Source organism: Populus trichocarpa, chromosome 11 (assembly GCF_000002775.5).
Source record: "Populus trichocarpa isolate Nisqually-1 chromosome 11, P.trichocarpa_v4.1, whole genome shotgun sequence".
NCBI lineage: Eukaryota > Viridiplantae > Streptophyta > Magnoliopsida > Malpighiales > Salicaceae > Populus > Populus trichocarpa.
This window is the reverse complement of record NC_037295.2, coordinates 4,606,904-4,626,355: the sequence shown is the minus strand read 5'-3', so window position 1 is coordinate 4,626,355 and position 19,452 is coordinate 4,606,904. Positions and strand designations below refer to the sequence as shown.

Sequence of the window (19,452 nt, the reverse complement as noted above, 5' to 3'; positions counted from 1 at the left end):
TAAATACATACAATTTCATTTGTTCAACTTTAGTTTTCTTTAAATTATGTTTTGATAACCTGTAAGTTTGTTTCAACTTTGGTATGCAATGCATACAAGAATGATATGGTGCTTCCTTTCTAAAAGAAAAAGGGTCAATTTAGGCTATTGATAGGTGCTTAATATCTATTTAATCCACACTAAATGGCAAATATGCTATAGGTTTGTGAAATGATTAACAAGTCCCAATGAGTTTGTATTTTAGTTATATGGTTGGTTTGACTATTATTTTAATTGAACTTGTCTTGTATATAATGGTTTTACCACTATGAGGTGATGATTTGAAAGAGAATTGTTGGAAACGTTAAAAGTAGTTTACATTGGTTCACGTATCTTATGGATAATTGGTGTGGTTTTATTTAGACATATTTATACATTCCTCCGATCAGTAGCTCCCATTATTTGATAGCTTTTTTTCCCATTTTTTAATTCTTGTATTTGTATACATCATAGAAAAAGTACATCAATAATGTAGTGGATCCATTTTTTGTAGTTTGCAAGTGGATTGCAATCATCAAGATCTGAACTTTCAACTCAGCAATCTTTCTAAAGATGTAATTTTTCAAGAAATTATCTTAGTTTGGTATATAGTTACCGTGAATGTATGATGACATCAAAAAAATAATTACCCTTTGCATTTCTTTGTCTAATAGACATGTGGTTTAAATTGTGATTGAATAGGAGTAGATTTCATAGAAGTATGGACTATCAACGTAATCAATTTCTTTTGTTTTATGTCAATATTATTTGGTTTATGTTGGACACACAAATGGAAGAGGTTTTCATGCACCATATAAAGGGACACGATACCATTTAAAAGAATTGGTTAGCAATACATGTGCATCTAGAATTCATGAAAAATACTTCAATATAAAGCATTAACAACTTAAAATGTTATTGAAATATGATTTGGCTTTTTTAAAAACTGATAGGGTATTTTAAGAAATCCATTATTTTATCGAATTAAAATACAATGTTAGATGATAATAGCTTATTTTCTGCTCCACAACTTCATTAGAATATACATGCTTGTAAACCCAAAGGAATCCACTCTAGTGTCACTTGAGGATATGTCCATAGGAGAAGATCCACCTAATGGTACCATTTCAATTGTGGAGCCAAGTAATGAATGGACATAATGGAATGATAGCTTAGCTAAGCAAATGTTTGATCAAGAAAGAGCTCGACAAAGATGATTTGAATATAGAGCTAGGCTTAAAATGTATGCTTTTGTTATGATCTCTACTAGCATTTTGTTAGTTCAATAAAGAGAACCAATTCTATTATATTCTATTATGTTTTGTTTCTTTTTAGTTAATAAAGTTATAATTAATTATAGTTTTTTCTCATTAAATGTTTTTTTTCTTATTCTTTTCTTCCATACAACTTCTGTTTAAGTTATAATCAATTTATCAAAGAATGTTACTTTTTTAATATTCTTGTCTATCATCAATCCTAATTTGGTTAATGAACTTCCTCTTAAGAATAAGGGTCATTTATGCCACAATATATATTTTCTGTTTTTAGATACACTTTAGGCAGATGTACTTTACTCTCTGCCATTGATGCACACAATGGTTTTGTTATGATTGGTTGTCTTGACTTAGAAAATATAGTTTAAATTTCTAATTGTCCCGAGGATGTGGTGATGCATGTTCATTGTTCGGAAGTGGAGTTATACCTTCTATATAGAAACATAAATGCAATTTTTTTTACAGCAGTTTAAGTTGCTATTAGGAAAAGTAGCTTGCACTTGGTTCATGATAATATATGTTGTTAATTCCTATGTTTTCCCTCCCTCCATTATATATATATATATATATGTTTGAGTGTTTTGATGCCATTTATGGAAAAGATCATGCAAATGAAAAAAGTAGCTAAATCACTTGGAGATGCATATGAGGATGTTGAGCTCGCAATTGAAAATGATATTAGTTATGATGACTCTTATAATATGTCATTACCTGCTCCATCAAATGTTATGCCTCCCTCATCTCAAGCTGTTAAAACTCAATTAATTCTAGATTCTCTAGTTAAAATAAAAAAAAAAATCTAGATAAGTTCTTAACTTTGGTGAGGTGGTTGAAATGTTTAAGATGAGTAATGAGTTATTAGATGAGAATATAAGAATGGTTACAAGCAAAATGGATAAAGTTAGCATTGTTGCATAACTTAAGAAAATGAACATGACATAGCTATCGGGTCTCTTTTATTTTTTATGCGGTTGGCTAGTTAAGCTTTATAAAATGACATCTATCATATATTTTTTTATGGGCCTTAGCCCATTTAGCCCATCAATAAGAAGTTACTAAGCAAACCTCTAACTTAATCAAATCATTTAAAGTCTACATTTCTTACACGGATTTGGGAATTACGATATCCAATTTTCTATGCATTTGTCATGGCCTCATGAATAATTTCTAAGAAGTAAATAGTCAATTGCTCGATCAATTGTCAACAAAGAAAATAATTGACAGCGCAATTACCTGCTTTTATAAAAGGAAGAAGGGGCGAAGAATCTATGGGTCCCAACTGTACCCAAAAAAAAAAAATGATAATCAAAGCAGAATGTGTAGAGTCATGACAGCTGATAAATAAGCACCGCAGAATCTGAAGGCCCCACAATATCCATCCCTTTTTGCAAATCTTACATTTCTCTTAAGGGTGATGGCCCACAGAACAAGAGGGTGCGGTTGTGCCGGCGTCCAGCCTACTGAGCCCCCACAGCTCCTCAACACGCCATTAAAAGAAGGGGGAAAAAACAAGAAAAAGGGGAAAACACTCAAAATCATGTCGAGTTACTTACGACGACAGCCTATTTATGTGGTTGTTGTGAGCTACCAATTCTATCAGCCCATTGTTTCAAATTAATATTCAGTCGTTTTCTTTGGGAGGGTGGTATTGCTAACTCCACACTCTTTTTGCTCTTTACAACCACATGGCAACCACACCGGGCATATGATTATGTAAACGGAGGAACGTGATTGGGAGGAATTACGGCGGAAAATGTTTTTTAAAGTATTTTTTCATTGAAAAAATATTTAAATAATATATTTTTTAAATTTATTTTAGTATTAATACATCAAAATAACTCTCTCTCTATATATATATATATATATATATATAATTTAAAAGGAATATTACCATGATTAAAATCTTAGTTTTTTTTTTTCATCTATTTCTTCTTAGATTAATTTTTAGAAATTTTAATCTTTAAATTTGTATTACAACACGAAACCTAAGCTACAAACTCAAATAATATAAATCTAGCAAGTCAATGTATTTCACTTTATTTTTATTTTATTTTATTTAATGTTTGTGCTACTTATACAAGTTTGATTTGTTATACATTAAATTATTATTATTATTATTATTATTATTATTATTATTATTATTATTATTATATAGTTGATAATATGACGTTCTAGTTGACCATGTTGAAAAAAATTATGACTTCGGTGATGTACATGTATATTAATGTCGTGTTTGAAAACGCGGTTAAAATTATATTTTTTAAATTTTTTTAAAAAAAAATTTATTTAAATTTTTTTTAGATCGTTTTGATTTGTTAATATTAAAAATATTTTTTTTAAAATAAAAAAAAATATTTTAATATATTAAAAAGAAAAACACCTTGTCATTGTCACATTTACTAACACCTCTCAAAACATAAATTACGAAAACACGTCGTTTTCAATGCCCCATTTGTCTCTGTAGCTTGTGAGACTGCCAATATCAATTTGCTTTTATTAATTGCTAGAGCATGTCCTCGAATTATAATAGAAAAGTTAGAGAAAAGCAGAAAGGGACAAGAAAGACAATGAACTTTGTTAGGGCCCCACCTCACGACGGGACTCCCTCTGCCACTTCCAGAAAAGTCCCTAGCTAGCCCAAGTCGGAAAAGCCACATCATCACTTTCATCATCGTCATCATCTCCACATACATACATCATCTTTACCCCCCCCATGACCCATCATGACATGTAACCAATGTGGCATATTGATGCACCCTATACTTAACAGCACCGTCAGGTAATGAAAGATGCGACAAGGTGTGAAAGAAGCTAGATCCTGACTGGAGGACAAGGGCTGTGTTTTGTAAAAACGATGTCGTGCGCCGCCATCGTCACCGACAGGGTCACGGAGTTCCTGTACGACAGACAGCATGAAAAAGCAGCACGAGCTTTTCTTCACGTGGTTTATGTTTGTGTGGTTTAGACCGCCGTGACGCCTCTGCTTCCCACAGATTCGCTTACGAGAACGGACACCAATTTTCTTGTCCAAGAATCGTGCAGTGCTGCCACGTTCGATAACATGGGTCCACTTTAGCAGATTATTTTGACTATGGAAGAAAAGAAATATTAGTGCATGATAAATTTATGCCTTTTAAGTAAGAGGAAAAAAAAAAAAAAAACTCGTTTCCTTGAGCTAATATTTCCATATTTACTAAACCTATTTGTTTTTTTTTTTATTGAATGATAAATCTATAATGAGTTTCAAGTTCAATTAAAAACATATTAATTCAATTAAACTTAATTAATTTGACTAGATTTTAATTATTTAGCTAATGTAATAAAATCTGATCAAGTCAAATCTATGATTTTTTTAAAATAAAACGATATTGTTTTAATTAAAATAATTAATTTAAATTTACTTGGTGGTCTGTAAATTAATTCAATAATTTAGTGATTTAGATTTTTTAAAAAATTAGTTTCAAAAGTTGAAATATAACTATTTCATTTTAATCAATTTTAATTTAACCAGATTAATAAATATGCTTCAAAATATTTTTTGAATAACCTATAAAAATCCATTTTTAGGAGTGTTTTTTCAAGACATTGAAATCATAATCTGCTTATGTTAAATAATAAAAAATCTTGATTTTTTCTATATAAATTATTCTTTAATCTTAGTCTTTGTTTTTTTAGGAATTACTACTTTTCCATTAATAGTATTGTAGTCTCTTTCTCAATATTCTTGTTATTCATCACTCTTTTTTTTTTTGATAATTTTATTCCTCACTTGATAAAATAAGAATTGATGTAGTGAACTATCTAGTAGATTGCTCATTGATAAGAGCTTGGAATCAAAAAGTTTGCTCCCCTGTGATCTCAGATTCGAGCCATATGTTTGTTAATATGATGGTCACTGGAGGCTTACATGGTCGTTAACTTCAGGGTCCGTGGGATTAGTCGAGGTACGCGCCAACTAACCCGAACACCCACACTAATTAAAAAAAAAAAAATGTTGTAGGGCATATTTGTGTCTCTCTCTCTGATAATGATTAAAAGTGTGGTACCACTAACTAATTAATAGCTAATATTTTTTTTTATATATGACAAGGAACTTATATTCACAATTATTTATTTATTTATGTCGAATAAACCATGAAAAAATATGTAGTCAGCTTAGAGCACAATCAATTGAAACGAGATTATAGGCCCGGATGGTGACTCATTTGGATACAAGAAAGAAAGGAGATTTTTATACATTGTGGAAACTATACTTTAAATTATGGTTTCACAAGGTTTTATTTTATTCCACAATCAAAGTTTTTTTTTTTTTTTAAATAGCATTGTCGACAAATTAATTTCAAAAAATAGCACAACACTGAAAAAAATTATACAAATAACATATTTTTTTTTACATCAGTGTTATTGGTATAGAATTAAAAAACATTCCTCTTGTCATGCTACTCTCACCACCACAACAAATCTAAGATTTTTTTTTAAATAAAACAATATTATTTTAATTAAAATAATTAATTTAAATTAACCTGGTGGTCTGTAAATTAATTCGATAATTTAGTAATTTAGATTTAAAAAAAAATTAATTTTCAAGTCGAGCTTAAAAATATAACTATTTCATTTTTAATCAATCTTAATTTAACCAGTTTAATAAAGATGCTTTAAAATATTTTCTGATTAACCTATAAAAATATATTTTTAGGAGTGTTTTTCCAAGACATTGAACTCATAATATGCTTATGTTAAATAAAAAATCTTGATTTTTTCTATATAAATTATTCTTTAACCTTAGTCTTTGTTTTTTAGGAATTACTACTTTTCCATTAATAGTATTGTAGTCTATTTCTCAATAATCTCGTTATCCATCACTCTCTTTTTTTTGTTGATAATTTTACCTCTCACTTGATAAAATAAGAATTGGTGCATCGAACCATCTAACAGGTGGCTCAATGATAAGAGTTTGGGATCAAGATATTTACTTTCCCTATGGTTTCAGGTTCGAGCCATGTGGTTGCTAATATAATGATCATTAGAGGCTTACATGATCGTTAATTTCAAAACCCGTGAGAATAATCGAGGTACATATAAATTAGCCCGAACACTCATGTTAATAATAATAATAAAAAAACTATTGAAGCGCTTATTTGTCTCTCTCCCTCTCTCCCTGTGATAAATATTGAAAGTGTGGTACCACTAACTAATTAATTTTTTTTTTTATATATGACAAGGAACTTATATTCACATTGTTTTTTATTTATGTAGAATAAACCATGAAAAAATATGTAGTCAGCTTAGAGCACAATCAATTGAAACGAGATTATAGGCCCAGATGGTGACTCATTGGGATACAAGAAAGGAGATTTTTATACATTGTGGAAACTATACTTTAAATTATGGTTTTATTTTATTCCACAATCAAAGTTTTTTTTTAAAAAAATAGCATTGTCGACAAATTAATTTTAAAAAATAGCACAACACTGAAAAGAATTAGACAAATAACATATATATTTTTTTTACATCAGTGTTATTGGTATAGAATTAAAAAAAACATTTCTCTTGTCACGCTACTCTCACCACCACAACAAAATCTGCGATATTGTGATTGCCGAAACAATTATGTTTTTTATATGCGGTAGTAAAACTGCTGCATCATGATTTTAAATTTGTGTTAGGAACAATTTGTTTATTTTTGTATTTTAATTAAAAGTATTTTTTTAAAAAGTTAAATTTTTTTATTTATTTTAAATTAAATTCTTTTATGTTTTCAGATTATTTTAATATATTGATGTCAAAAATAATTTTTTAAAAATAAAAAATATTATTTTGATATATTTCTGAAAAAAATATTTTGAAAAACAATTGCTATAATATTCTTAAATACTCTAAAAAATATATTTTTTAAAATTTTGTAATATCTTTTTATTTTTTTTATCATATGCTATATAGTTTTTATAATTATAGTTAATTTGTAATTTTTATACCTTTCATGTTTGCCCTTTAAAATCTTCAACTCCAAGGAAATCATATTACCGCGAGAGTGATGTTAAAGGAAATCATCGATTTAACACTTGCTTTGATAAAAATTGCTGGTGGGGGTGGGGCCGGGAGGTCGGGACAAATTAAAAGACGGAAAGTAAGTAGGGGCGTCGCCGGTGGGGACCAAAAGGTGAGCTTGCTTGGGTGGGTAAGAGGTGAGATGACGGCCGGGCTGGGTGCATGCAGCTGCTGGTGCTGGTGCTGGTGCTGGTGCTGGTGCTGGTGCAGCACTGATCTGCCACTGCCACTGCCACTGACACGGACTGAACGCAAACGACACAATGGGAAACCTGTGCCCCTAGCTTGCGTGTTTGCCTCAGTTTTATGGATTTATTGCTTTTCAATTCCGCTTTAATAAAATCAAGGACGACATCCATTTGCAACTGTTTTTATATCAGTTGCTACGTTTTCCAAGACAAGGATCGTCCAAAAATTAACTGTCCATGCGTTGTTCATCTACAGTTCCAAAAAAAAAGAAAAAGAGAGGGTATAATAATGGTATATAAATAAACCGACACTTAAATTAAAAATGAATAAAAGGGTATAATAATGATATAATTTACGAACGGCTGGCGTTTCGCTCGACCTGAAAATGACCACTGAGGGAGACATTGATGCTTCTCTATCATTTCCACCCTTTTCTTCTTCTTAAAACAATGGCTACCATAACATTTGAGGGCTCCTTTCGAGATTTACATGCTTGGTAGACAAAGCCACCGTCCAACAGCAAAAAAAATGCAGAAAATGAACTTGTTGACCGATAAATTGAGGCAATATCATCCCACTCTTGTCTTTTCAAAATTCCCTAAATTATTTCACACTCAAAAGAATCTAATAGTTGATTTGATATGAAATCTTACACGTTAAGAATGGGAGACACATTAAAACATGTACAAGATTAGAGCTTTCCTTTTACTATATTCTAATCCTTGTCTTCTTACACCGCCTCCATTATAATATTGTTTGGCCAAAACCGTGTGTACAAGAATGCCATGCATTAACAAGGTTGGTTTTAAACGCGTATATGTTTTGGTGTTTAAAAAATATTTTTAAAAAATTTTAATTTTTTTTATGATTTTGAATCGTATTAATACGCTGATGTTAAAAAAAATTAAAAAATAATATTATTTTAATATATTTTCAAACAAAAAACACTTTAAAAAATATTAGAAAATAATATAAATCATATCTTGAAACTTCACCTAACAACTTAGGTTATTGAGTTAAAAATGGTTCTTTAATATGATATTAGAGCCTTGATGATCAAACGGTCATGAGTTCGAATCTCATCATCCTTATTTATTTGATAAAAATTAAGCATAAAATAATGCGGATCGTACAAGTTTCAAGATCAAATAACCTTAAAAAATATATTAAAAAATAATATAAATTATATTTTAAAACTTCAACTACTAACTTAAATTATTAAATTAAAATAATTTTTTAACCAGAAAAAAACAACCACCGCTGAACTAGCTAGTTGGAATTTATAGGGATACCTGGCGACTGTCGTTGCCGGATTCCTATCTTCAATCTTTTAGTATTTGGAGCTTTTACTTTTCCATTAAATATATCAAAATATCTCATTGAACAAGACAACTTGGATAATGGTGTGGTCCTCGACAAATCTCTTTTACCCTATGAATAGTATAAGAGGGTGGAATCTAAAAATGCTTTGTTTATATGTAATCCATCTTACAAATTAGGTCACGAGGATGTACGTATTCAAAAGTACTGTAGGGAGAAAAGAATTCTATGTAATTATTTACAAATGTTTAATCATGCCCTAACCCAGTTCATGCATGACTCTCAGCTACTGTGAGAAATTATTTACAAAAGAAATTAAATAAAACAAGTAATGGTACAGGCGAGATATTTTTTTTGTAATTTATTAATAAGACTCTGTGTTTTCCAATTTCACAGACACACAGATTCAATTTTTGCAATTTATTAGTAAGACTTTGAGAAACGTTCACGGAGGCATAAAATGGAGTTCACTGTTTTTTTAGTTAGAAAAATGATTTTTCACCTCGAAATCTTTTCAAAGAGAGAATAGGAAATAAATTACCTTGCTACTCTAAAACAAATACACTACAAAAAAAAAAATCACCATCTCAGAATTATTAATGTAATCCATCAACGGGATCGTGAATTTTTCCGAGTAAACAACAACATTTAATTTGATTTAATATATCATTATTTCAATATTAAAAACAAATCTTGAATTTTTTTTATAAAATCAAACTATATTTTTATTAATCATCTGATTTTTCTTTCAAGCCTTGAAAACGATGGATCACATTAACCGTGTTTAATAATACAATACCAAATAATTTTTTATAACTTTAAATATTTCTTTTATATTTATTTATTTATTTCAGCCGGAACATATTGGGACGCTTTAAACACTAGTACTTAACAATAACAAGTTAAGTTATAGGTTAATAGTTGACCTTATGACTTTTTTTAAAAAATAATTATTGCAAATTTTGTTGGATTTTGACTAAATTAACTCTTCCATATCCCTAAATCATTTCACCATCTTAGGTATGAATTTTTAATTATTAGTACGTGGTCTTGAGGATTCTTTACTTTAAACCTTCCACAATTGGTTTGAAATCATTAATTTAAAGCTATCCCTAGAATGGGAAACGTACTTTATGCAATGTTTTAATTCATGCTCTTTTTAATTTTTAATTTCTCTTTTTTTTTTGGATAGATATTAAAAGCAGGAAGATAAATACAAGGAAAGTTGGACCAGCAACAGTTTACCACATGACCACACAAGTTGATTTTCTAAGGCAAGAAATTTTTCCATTTGCAAGCTTACTTTTGAGTACATCTTTAGTTGTTGGTTTCCAATGGAACTGCATGCAGTACAAGGCGGCAGATAGTGTTTGAAATGCATGCATGCGGGCCTATGGTGATGGCCAAATTGTGATTTTTCGAAGAGTAAACTAGGCTGCTAGCTTCTTAACTCCATTAATTTGTCTTACTCTTCTTTGTTGGGCGGCAGGGGAGTTAGGTGTGTGTGCCCTTTCTTCATCTACCATTCTGGTGCATCACATTTCTATGAATCTAGCTAGGGTTTAAGCTTTGGTAAACATCCCAAGGTTTTTCCTCTCCCATTGTCTTAATCTTTGGTTTTTCAACCTTCTTTCTCTTTTCTATTTTGTTATATTGTTGTTAATTCGATAAGCCGGGCTAGAAAATTTGGGACTCAAGATTTAATCCATCATCTAAATTGAGTTTTTAATTGAATTAAACAAGACATTGCTGGCTTAAAATTAATTCAGTTTATTTAACTAAGTTTTTAGTAACTTTGACAAATTAACACCAATAAATTTTATTTTTTTTAAAAAAATATATATTTTTAATTAAAATAATTGATTAGGATGAGTAGATGACTTGAGTGTTGACTTAATAACTCATAGTCATCTTACAAATTATTAAATTTGTCCAAATCATCGATCTTAGAACTTGAATATTTTCATATTTAAATAATTAATTAATAATATATCAGTCATAAAATAATGTGTACAGATTAAATGATGTGTAAATATTCAATTGATTTGGCTCATGATCTTAGGTGATAAACTAAGTTCATTTATGTCTTGTTTGGTATGATGTGATGGTTCATTACAACTATAGCACTCCTCCATTACATAACAATTTTACAAATTGCATAACCAAACATGGATACATAATAAACAATTACATTACATGATTTATTAATTACATTCGATCAAATACGTTGTTAATACTTAAATTAGCATGAGTGTGTAATTAGTTAATTAAATAAGAACATAAATTCTTAATCCCATTATTGAGCACCATATGGTTTGTACTTTCTATACATATTTTTCCCAAAACAACCCAGAGAACATCATCTCCGAGGATCCAAGGAAATTAATGGCAGATCATCAAGCAGAAATGGGTTGCCACGTCACCATCCCATTTCATGGCATAGGTGTCCAAAGTATGGCGGCTTGAGCCTCCTTTTTAGGCTTCCCACTTTAGTTCTCTGCTTCAACTGACGGTACTTTGTACCTTGTCTAAGCGAAAAGGTTGTCGTGTGAAGCCGTGTTGCGTTTGCAGGCCCTAACGACTAAGGTAACGTGTGCTAATCGAACATGTAAGTAAGGAGTTTCTCCGCCACACAGGTAACGTGTGCTAATTGAACATGTGCTCAGGTAACGTGTTGCCTTTAACAATACGATCATGGATGCTTTTTACATTTTTACTCCTTGACACTAGTAGTTCTTCTCTTTTTGTCTCTGAAACCTCACCTTCCATCCACTTTCTCCATGGAAATCTACAATTTATTATAACATCACAAAATATATCATAATTTCCTTAAATATTAATCCTAAAACAGTCTCAACTTTAATAGTTATTACAAGTTTACGAGGTTAGAAGAAAACCTTAAAAGACCATGATCTTTGCAAAGCTAGTAATGAGGTGAGATGATGTAAATGAACTGTTGTGCTTGGTAATCTCGAGAATCATGAACATTTATTAAACAAGTCATTCGTTAAATTTATGAGAAAGTGATATAAGAGATTAAAACTCTTTACGTGATTAAGTTTGACAAGAAAATGGCATATTTGGGTGTAGCCACGGGTGATCATTTTCGGTTCGATTCGATTTTAACCTATAAAAACAACTAAACTGAAATTTTGAAAAAACAATCCGAAACCGAACCGAACCCGATTCCAACTGACCGGTTTCGGTTCGGTTTGATTCTGTTTTCTATGTCAAAAACCGAAAAAACCTATATTATTTTTTAACATCCAAAAGCCATAAAATCAAACTCATCTTCATCACTAGCAACCCCCACGACAGTGTTGAATCCATACCAGCCTTTTCTCAAACAAATGACCTCCCATAGAACCACAAAAATACACCGTGCTCTCTCACAGTAATCAATCACTCACTCTCACAAATCCAGAAACCTACATCACCGAAAGCCATACTCTCAAACACAAACCATCACCACCACAATAAACATTGCCTAGTGTCCACTGCCACTTTCTTAACATATTTTTCTTTCATAAAAAGAAATCCAAGTAACTGCCAACAATCCAAACCACAGAATTAAGCCCAGCCCCCACCCTTATTGCCTCCACTAGTCACCCGTACCAGTCACCCTTATCCCCAAACCACACCAGTTTCTATAAAAAAAACGCACGTTGTCAATAACCCAACAACCCAAACCACCACTAAAACTGAAGATCACTCATCATCAAAAGCTCCACCTTTCTCTCGTCTCTCTATTGCCCGATTAAATATATTCATCAACTCCTTTCATTCCTAGTAAGTAATCATCAAATGTCAAATTAATTTTACTTTTTGTCAATAAGTTCTGTTGGATTTCTATTTTTGTGGCATGGCTAGAATGGTGCCAAAGTGAAAAACAAAAACTGTTAGGCAAAAAAAAAAAAACAGAGAGAAATCTTACCACTGCTGAGGCTTAGGGGTGCTGTTGGGATGATAGATTTGGAGATGCAAATTAAAGAATGAAGATTGGAAGGTTAGGTGTGGCGTGTGAAAGCTTGGGTGGGGGTGGTTGGTTTGCAAGATATGGTGATGACTAATGAAGATTATGGAATGAAATTAATGAAGATTGAAGAACAAAGAATTGGGCGTGGACTTGTGAGTTATGGGTGATGTGGGGATTGAGAAAGTGTGGTGTGGGTTGTGTGGCATGTTCGTGTGAGGGGTATTTATATAACCTTTTTTTTAATTTGAATCGGTTTGGTTAAGTTTGGGTTGATTAGTTTTAGCATTACGAAACTGAAACTGAACCGAACCGGAAGTTTTTCTAAATATTTTAATCGGTTTTTTTCATGGTTCGGTTTTTTCAGTTAATTTTTTTTGGGTTTTTTGTTCACCCCTAGGTGTAGCAATTAGATTTAGAGGTATAAACCATGTTTGGAGGTATAAGTTCTGTTTGAGAGTACAAGTCTTGTTTAGGAGAACGTGTGACCAGTTTACTGATAAGGGATACAAAGTTTGAACAAAAGACATGCTTAGTCCATTAAGAAGGGATGCAAGGTCAATATAGGGGATGCATGACCAGTTCATTCATGTGAGTGCATTGTAAGTCCAAAAAATACGTGGCCATTCCTCTAAGGGGATACATTATCAGTTGATTGACAAAGGATGTATGGTCATCTATTAAAGAGGAATATGCTAACCATATAGGACTAGTCTAGAATAATGTCTTGTTCGGGTTCTATAAACGCTTTAGATCCAATCTAGTAGGTTATGTAGGGGAAAATAAATTTCATCTCTCATCAGCCGCCCTTATCTCAAAGTGAGGTTCACTTAGTTTGAGATGAAATAATTTTCTTGAATGGTGTAATTTGAGTAGACTATGGTTTTTAATATACAGAATCACCTATTATGGAATGAGCATGGTCTTTACTTGCTTTTATATGGGGAAAAAAAACATTTATGAGCATTTTTACTTGTTGGACTAATTGGATAGATTTGGAGAAATTGATGAAGCAGTGATGGTAAAAAGATCTTAACTAGCTTATATCTTGAAGATTTTGGATTGCCATCTATGAAAAGAATTGAAAATATATATGAAAAGTAAAGAAACTAAATTGGCTCTTGTTTAAGATTTCTCATAGAAGGTGTCACTAATAAGGTTAGAAGAAAACTTTAAAAGGTCTAGATTTTTCAAAGCCGATAATGAGCTAAGATGGTGTAAGTGGATTTTATTTTTGATAATTGTTAGGAATCATGAGTACTTGTATAATAAGCTATTGTCAAGCTTAGAGGACCCTCAAATGCTTAAGTTATCACTATTGTAAGAGGAATAAAGCCTTGGAGATCATGTTACGTGTGTTTGAAAAGATGTCGAAGATTATCAAAGGTTTAAGAAAAAGATAAAGTGATTTTAGAGATTGGAATCCTTTATCTGCTGACTTATAGATATTTATATAACTATTAACCACACTAACTTGTATGAAAACAAGTATAAAGAAGGGAAAACATTAGCACCTATCTTTGAGTTTCTTTACTTTTCAAAAAAAAACTTTGAGAAACCAAATAAAGAATATAATAATTCCAAGGGGAAAATGTTTAATTGTTATGAAAAACTCAAAAATTCAAGGTTGAAATGAAGTTTTTCAAAATTTTAGGGGTGTCATGTCCCTAAGAGTAAAGGGTAATTCCATCCTTGGTGCCTAGTCATTGTTGAAAGAAAATAGATTTGAATAATTTTATTCAAAGTATATGAAAAGAATGTAATTTTGGAACCTTAAATAGTACAAAAAAGGGAACATTTTTTTAGTCCTCTTGATTGGAAGAAGGACTATTTGTTGAAAAAAAAATTAAATAGCATTTTTTTCAAAAAAATTAAAGAAATAGCATAGATTAATTTTAAAAAAACAAAATAGCACATTTAATGGGTCGCGTTGTTAGGAATGACTCAACCATATAGATTACATTGTTTCTAATAGCCCAATTGAATAGGTTATGTTATTGAGAACAATGTAACCTATTGAAATATATTTTAATTTTTTTAGTTTAATTTAAAATAATTTTTATCTTTTATAAATAAAAACAATAAATTTATGGATGTCATTTTATCCTCAATAGTAATCTATTTAAATTTCAATAGAATTCACTAACTTTTTAGGTTAATTAATAATTATGATAATTATTAATGAAAACAATTATTTGTAGTCAAATTAAAATTCAATAGGATTCCTTAATAGGTTAGTTGTAGTCAACTTAAAGTTTAATAAAATTCCTTAATAGGTTAATTAGTAATTATGAATAAAATTTTGGGAATAAAATAACTTTAATAAATCAATTTTTTTAATAACAAAAAAAATTGAGACAAAATTTTTGATAGAGAATTGATTAAAATAAGAAAAATATTGAGAATAAAAAAATTAAATAAAATAAATTTTTTATTTGGCACATCATTAATGTGTGAGGACATAATTTTGTTGAAAAGAGATAAGGGCGAGATTTGGAAAATATTTATTTAATAGAGAAACTAATTTAAAAATAGGTAAATATTAAGAATAAAAATAGGTAAAATAAATTTTTTATCTGGTACATTATTAACATGTGAGGAAATAACACAATTTATAGGATTGCATTGTTTCTTATAGTGCTTTATTGTTATCTTGATATATTTTTTTAATCGCGTCATAACATTTTTGTCTCATAACTAAGTTGGTTAGTGCAAGGGACAAGCAAGAGATTACAAGTTCGAGCACGGGGGCATAAATAAACTACCTATTTTCTGTCACATTTTTTTTTCTCAAAAAATACATTTTATACACACCTTTAATAATAATAATAAAAAAAACTAAAGTAGGGCATTTTTCAAATAAAAATATAAAAATAAAAGGCGGACAATGTGCCATTCTGCCTTCTAATAAGAAAAATAAACAGGGCAAAGCGAGCAGGTCTGTCCTGGTACTGTCAGGCCAGGCATTGGGTTTAGCTTTTTGCTGTTTTTTTCTTCTTCTTTTTTCCTATTTTTTTTGGGTTTTTTTTACCCTTCAAAAATTTTTACTAAATTTGCTTACTCTTTAGTTTTAACTTGGTTCTTAAATACTATTAATTCAGTTACTCTTTAGTCTTGACTTGGTTCTTAAATACTATTATAAATTTTTATTTGAATTTTAATAATTTATTTTTTTCAAGTATTATGTATCTGATATGAAATAATAATACTATGAATTGTTTATGAAAATTTGATTGAAATTGATTTTTTATTATTAAGATTTTAAATAGATTTTGAATATTTTTTTATTATATTTATAATTTTCATTTTAGTTTTTAATCACACAAAATATAAACATATTATTTTAATATTGTTTGTCAACTTTTTTTAACAATCATTAAATATTTTGTTTTTAAACAAGAATAATAATTCAACTTAAAAATATTACATTAGCTAAAATAAATAAGAAAAGTGTTTATATAAAATTTTATTTTGAAGAAAAAAAATTTCAAAACAACTATAATTTTTGATTTTATAATAATATTAAAAAATTTAAATTTTCAAACGATCATCATGACACCATACACGTGCCACAACATCAAATAACAGCAAATAACATAGGACGGATATACAAAATAATTCCTTGTAAACAAACATATCATTTATGTTCTTACAATAAAAGATGGCATTAAATAAATATTTTATATACCACTATTTTATGAGTGCCAAGATGAAGCTCAACCTTCAAAGCACTAGCGCGTCTCAAACAAGCGCGTGAGATAAAATTGCAAAAGGTACGGAAAAACAAAAGAACTCTTTGTTTACGATAATATTATCATTTTCTGTCTTCTTCGTGGCGTGGGTCTAAACCAGGACGCAGAATCCAGGCCGGAAACCGCAGAGATTGACAAGTATATTATATCGGATGAAAAGAAGTTGCCACTGATACTAAAAGAAGCTGAAAAGCAAAATTATATATACTAGCAGAAGTGCTTCATGATTCTTAGTTTTTAATGATTTTGTTGTTAATATTACTCCCTCCTTTTCTTAATACAAAGAGAAGATAGTAAACAGTACAGAAGGGAGATAGAAACTGGAAAAAAAGAAAAAAAGAGATGGTGGTAAGGTTAATAATAGAAACCTAGAAGACGAAGAAGAACAAGAAGATACAGCCCATCATCATCAGTTAAATTATAACTAAAAATATTCAATCACAGCCACAAAGGCGGGGGCTCGTTCAAATCTATTGGCAGCCCACGTCGCACCATCCCCAAAAATGAAACTGGAGCAACATTTTCCGGCGCCGGAGTTCCAGCAACAGCACCAGGACCCTCATTCTTCGCTACTGACCCAGAAGCTGCTGCAGCCTCGGTAGCATGGAGGTTCATTTCATTAAAAACTACTCCAGTCTGCAAGAACTCACCAAAACCACCAAACCTGTGAGACCCCAAATGAGGACATGAACTCCAATGAAGATGGTGGTGGTGAGGATCCGATGGAAGATTGAGGTCAAAAGAGAGACCAGAAGTGGAGGGAGGTGATGGGAAGTTAGTCTTTGCTTTAGCTCCACGAAGAGAACGAGCTGCACCATCATAAGCAAGCGCAGCTTCTTCAGGTGTGTCAAATGTGCCTAACCAAACTCGTGTTTTCTTCCATGGGTCACGTATCTCTGCAGCATAGCGACCCCATGGTCTCTTTCGAACCCCCCTGTAGTGTCCTTCCCTCGAAGAAGCCATGAAAAAAAGGAAGCAGAAAGAGAGAATAGAAAAGGAAGCTCTGAAGAAGTAGTAGTAAGAGAGAGAAGTGAAAAGAGAAATGAGAGCGAGGGAAAGAGAGAGAGAGTATAAAAGTGGAGGGTCCCACTTAGTCACCCGTAATCGTCGGCTGGACGGCACGACCAGGTTGTTTATATAAAGAATTGATTGGCCCTTTGTATGTGCAAATCCATATTTTAATTAATTTTTCTCATTTAATTATTTAAAAGGTGTCTGCAGTCCAGTTAAACTGTAATTTTGTAAATATTTATTTTTATATATTTTTTTATCAAAAATAAATTTTATAAAATAAAAAAAATAAAAAATACTTTAAAAACTAATACCTACAACACACCCTTTTATCTTAAAAACAGTTTGTTCACGCGTGTTAAAAATATTTTTAAAAAATTTAATTTTTATTTTATTTTTATTTTAAATTAATATTATTTTATTTTTAGATCATTTTGTTATATTATTTTAATATATTTATAAATAATTTTTTTAAAAAAATAACTATTACCACCGCAAATTAAAAAAATAATAAAAATTATGCAATTCAAGGCAAGTTAACATAAAAAGACTTTATTTGGAGCATGTTAAACCCGGTCTGTTCGATCAGTGATCCAGTTATTCGGATCCCAAGTTGGATTAGGTTTATCATTGAGTCAAGTCTGCGATTAATTAATTCGTTATGTCAGAGTCATATCAAAGCTCACTAGATCATAAAGCAGAGTTGGATTGAAAAACAAAAAAGACTAAATACCCCCTCTCGTGTTTTTCTTCACCTCTAAGTATAATGATCATTTTGTCAAACCGATCAAAAATTACTTCTCTTTTAACCAGAAATATTTTGATATTTTTATACGGTATATTAATTTAATTAGGGTATTTTTCTCTATTCAGTATTTTAATGAACAATTAAATAACCAAAATATCCTCAAAAGTAAAAAAATAAACAATTTTGGGTGGAGGTATTTAAGTATTTTTGTTTTTTTTACATAATAGAATTTTAATTCATTAGGGTCAGGGGTATTAGGGTCTTTTAGCCTCGGTTTTTTTTTTGTTTATTAATAGTCTGGTCGAGGGTAATAACGTGATTTGGCATTAAAATATTATCTTTTATTTGAAAAAGCTACTAGTGTGTTGGAGCTATCACACACTTTAAGCGGTGCGTGCAACGGCTTCTAGTAGTAAAAAAATAAGTTTTAATCGTATCATTTTATTTCTCTGCATCTTCTCTTCCATTATAAGTGAAGCGTGTCATCCAAATGTGACTAGTTTATCATCATTAATCCAAGAAAAAATGAAAATTACTTTTTTTTGTGTATGTTAACTATTATATGTTACACTGTACATAAAAGATTTTTATTCCAAGTGTAACTCTGAGAACAACACCACCAGTATTTCAGAAAGATTTCAACGAAACAAATCCAATAGCACCAAATAAGATCACCAACGGTGATCAAAATAGGCCACATGAACTGCCAAAAGGCAAATGAGCCCCACCACCTTTGAGAGGCTCGTGTGACCCACTTCGTTCAACGTTGATATCGTTGGATTTGTCTCGTCGAGATTTTGTCGATGATACCGTTGGTATTGTCATTAGAAATTTAATGTGCTTTCGAGGTTTCTTTCTTTCTCTCTCCTCTCTCCCCTCTTTTATATCTTTATTGTAAATTGTGTTACGTCATTTTACAATTTATGAGAATCACCGGTGTCTCTTTCATCTTGCGAGTCTCTAAACTATGATATTTTTTTAAATATTTTTTGGACTATAGTATTTTAATAATGTTTTTTTTAATGTTTAAAATTCAAATAAATAAAAAGAAACTCGTTTAATATCACTAAAAATTATGGAAGGATATACAAGTGAATATCTAAAGACACAAGTCAGTCT

At 30.5% G+C, this 19,452-nt stretch overlaps 1 protein-coding gene across 1 annotated transcript; it reads right to left on the bottom strand.

The window, feature by feature from the left end:
- Positions 1-16,801: 16,801 nt before the first annotated feature.
- On the bottom strand, positions 16,802-17,669 carry LOC18103057 (ethylene-responsive transcription factor 12). Its single transcript, XM_006377334.3, has one exon. The coding sequence runs from the start codon at positions 17,535-17,537 to the stop codon at positions 17,013-17,015; it is 525 nt and encodes a 174-aa protein (XP_006377396.1). The 5' UTR covers positions 17,538-17,669; the 3' UTR covers positions 16,802-17,012.
- Positions 17,670-19,452: the final 1,783 nt, after the last annotated feature.

What these genes read in the sequence shown, in the direction of transcription:
- LOC18103057 (XM_006377334.3), bottom strand. Translation starts at nt 17,537, where the DNA reads ATGGCTTCTTCGAGGGAAGGACACTACAGGGGGGTTCGAAAGAGACCA.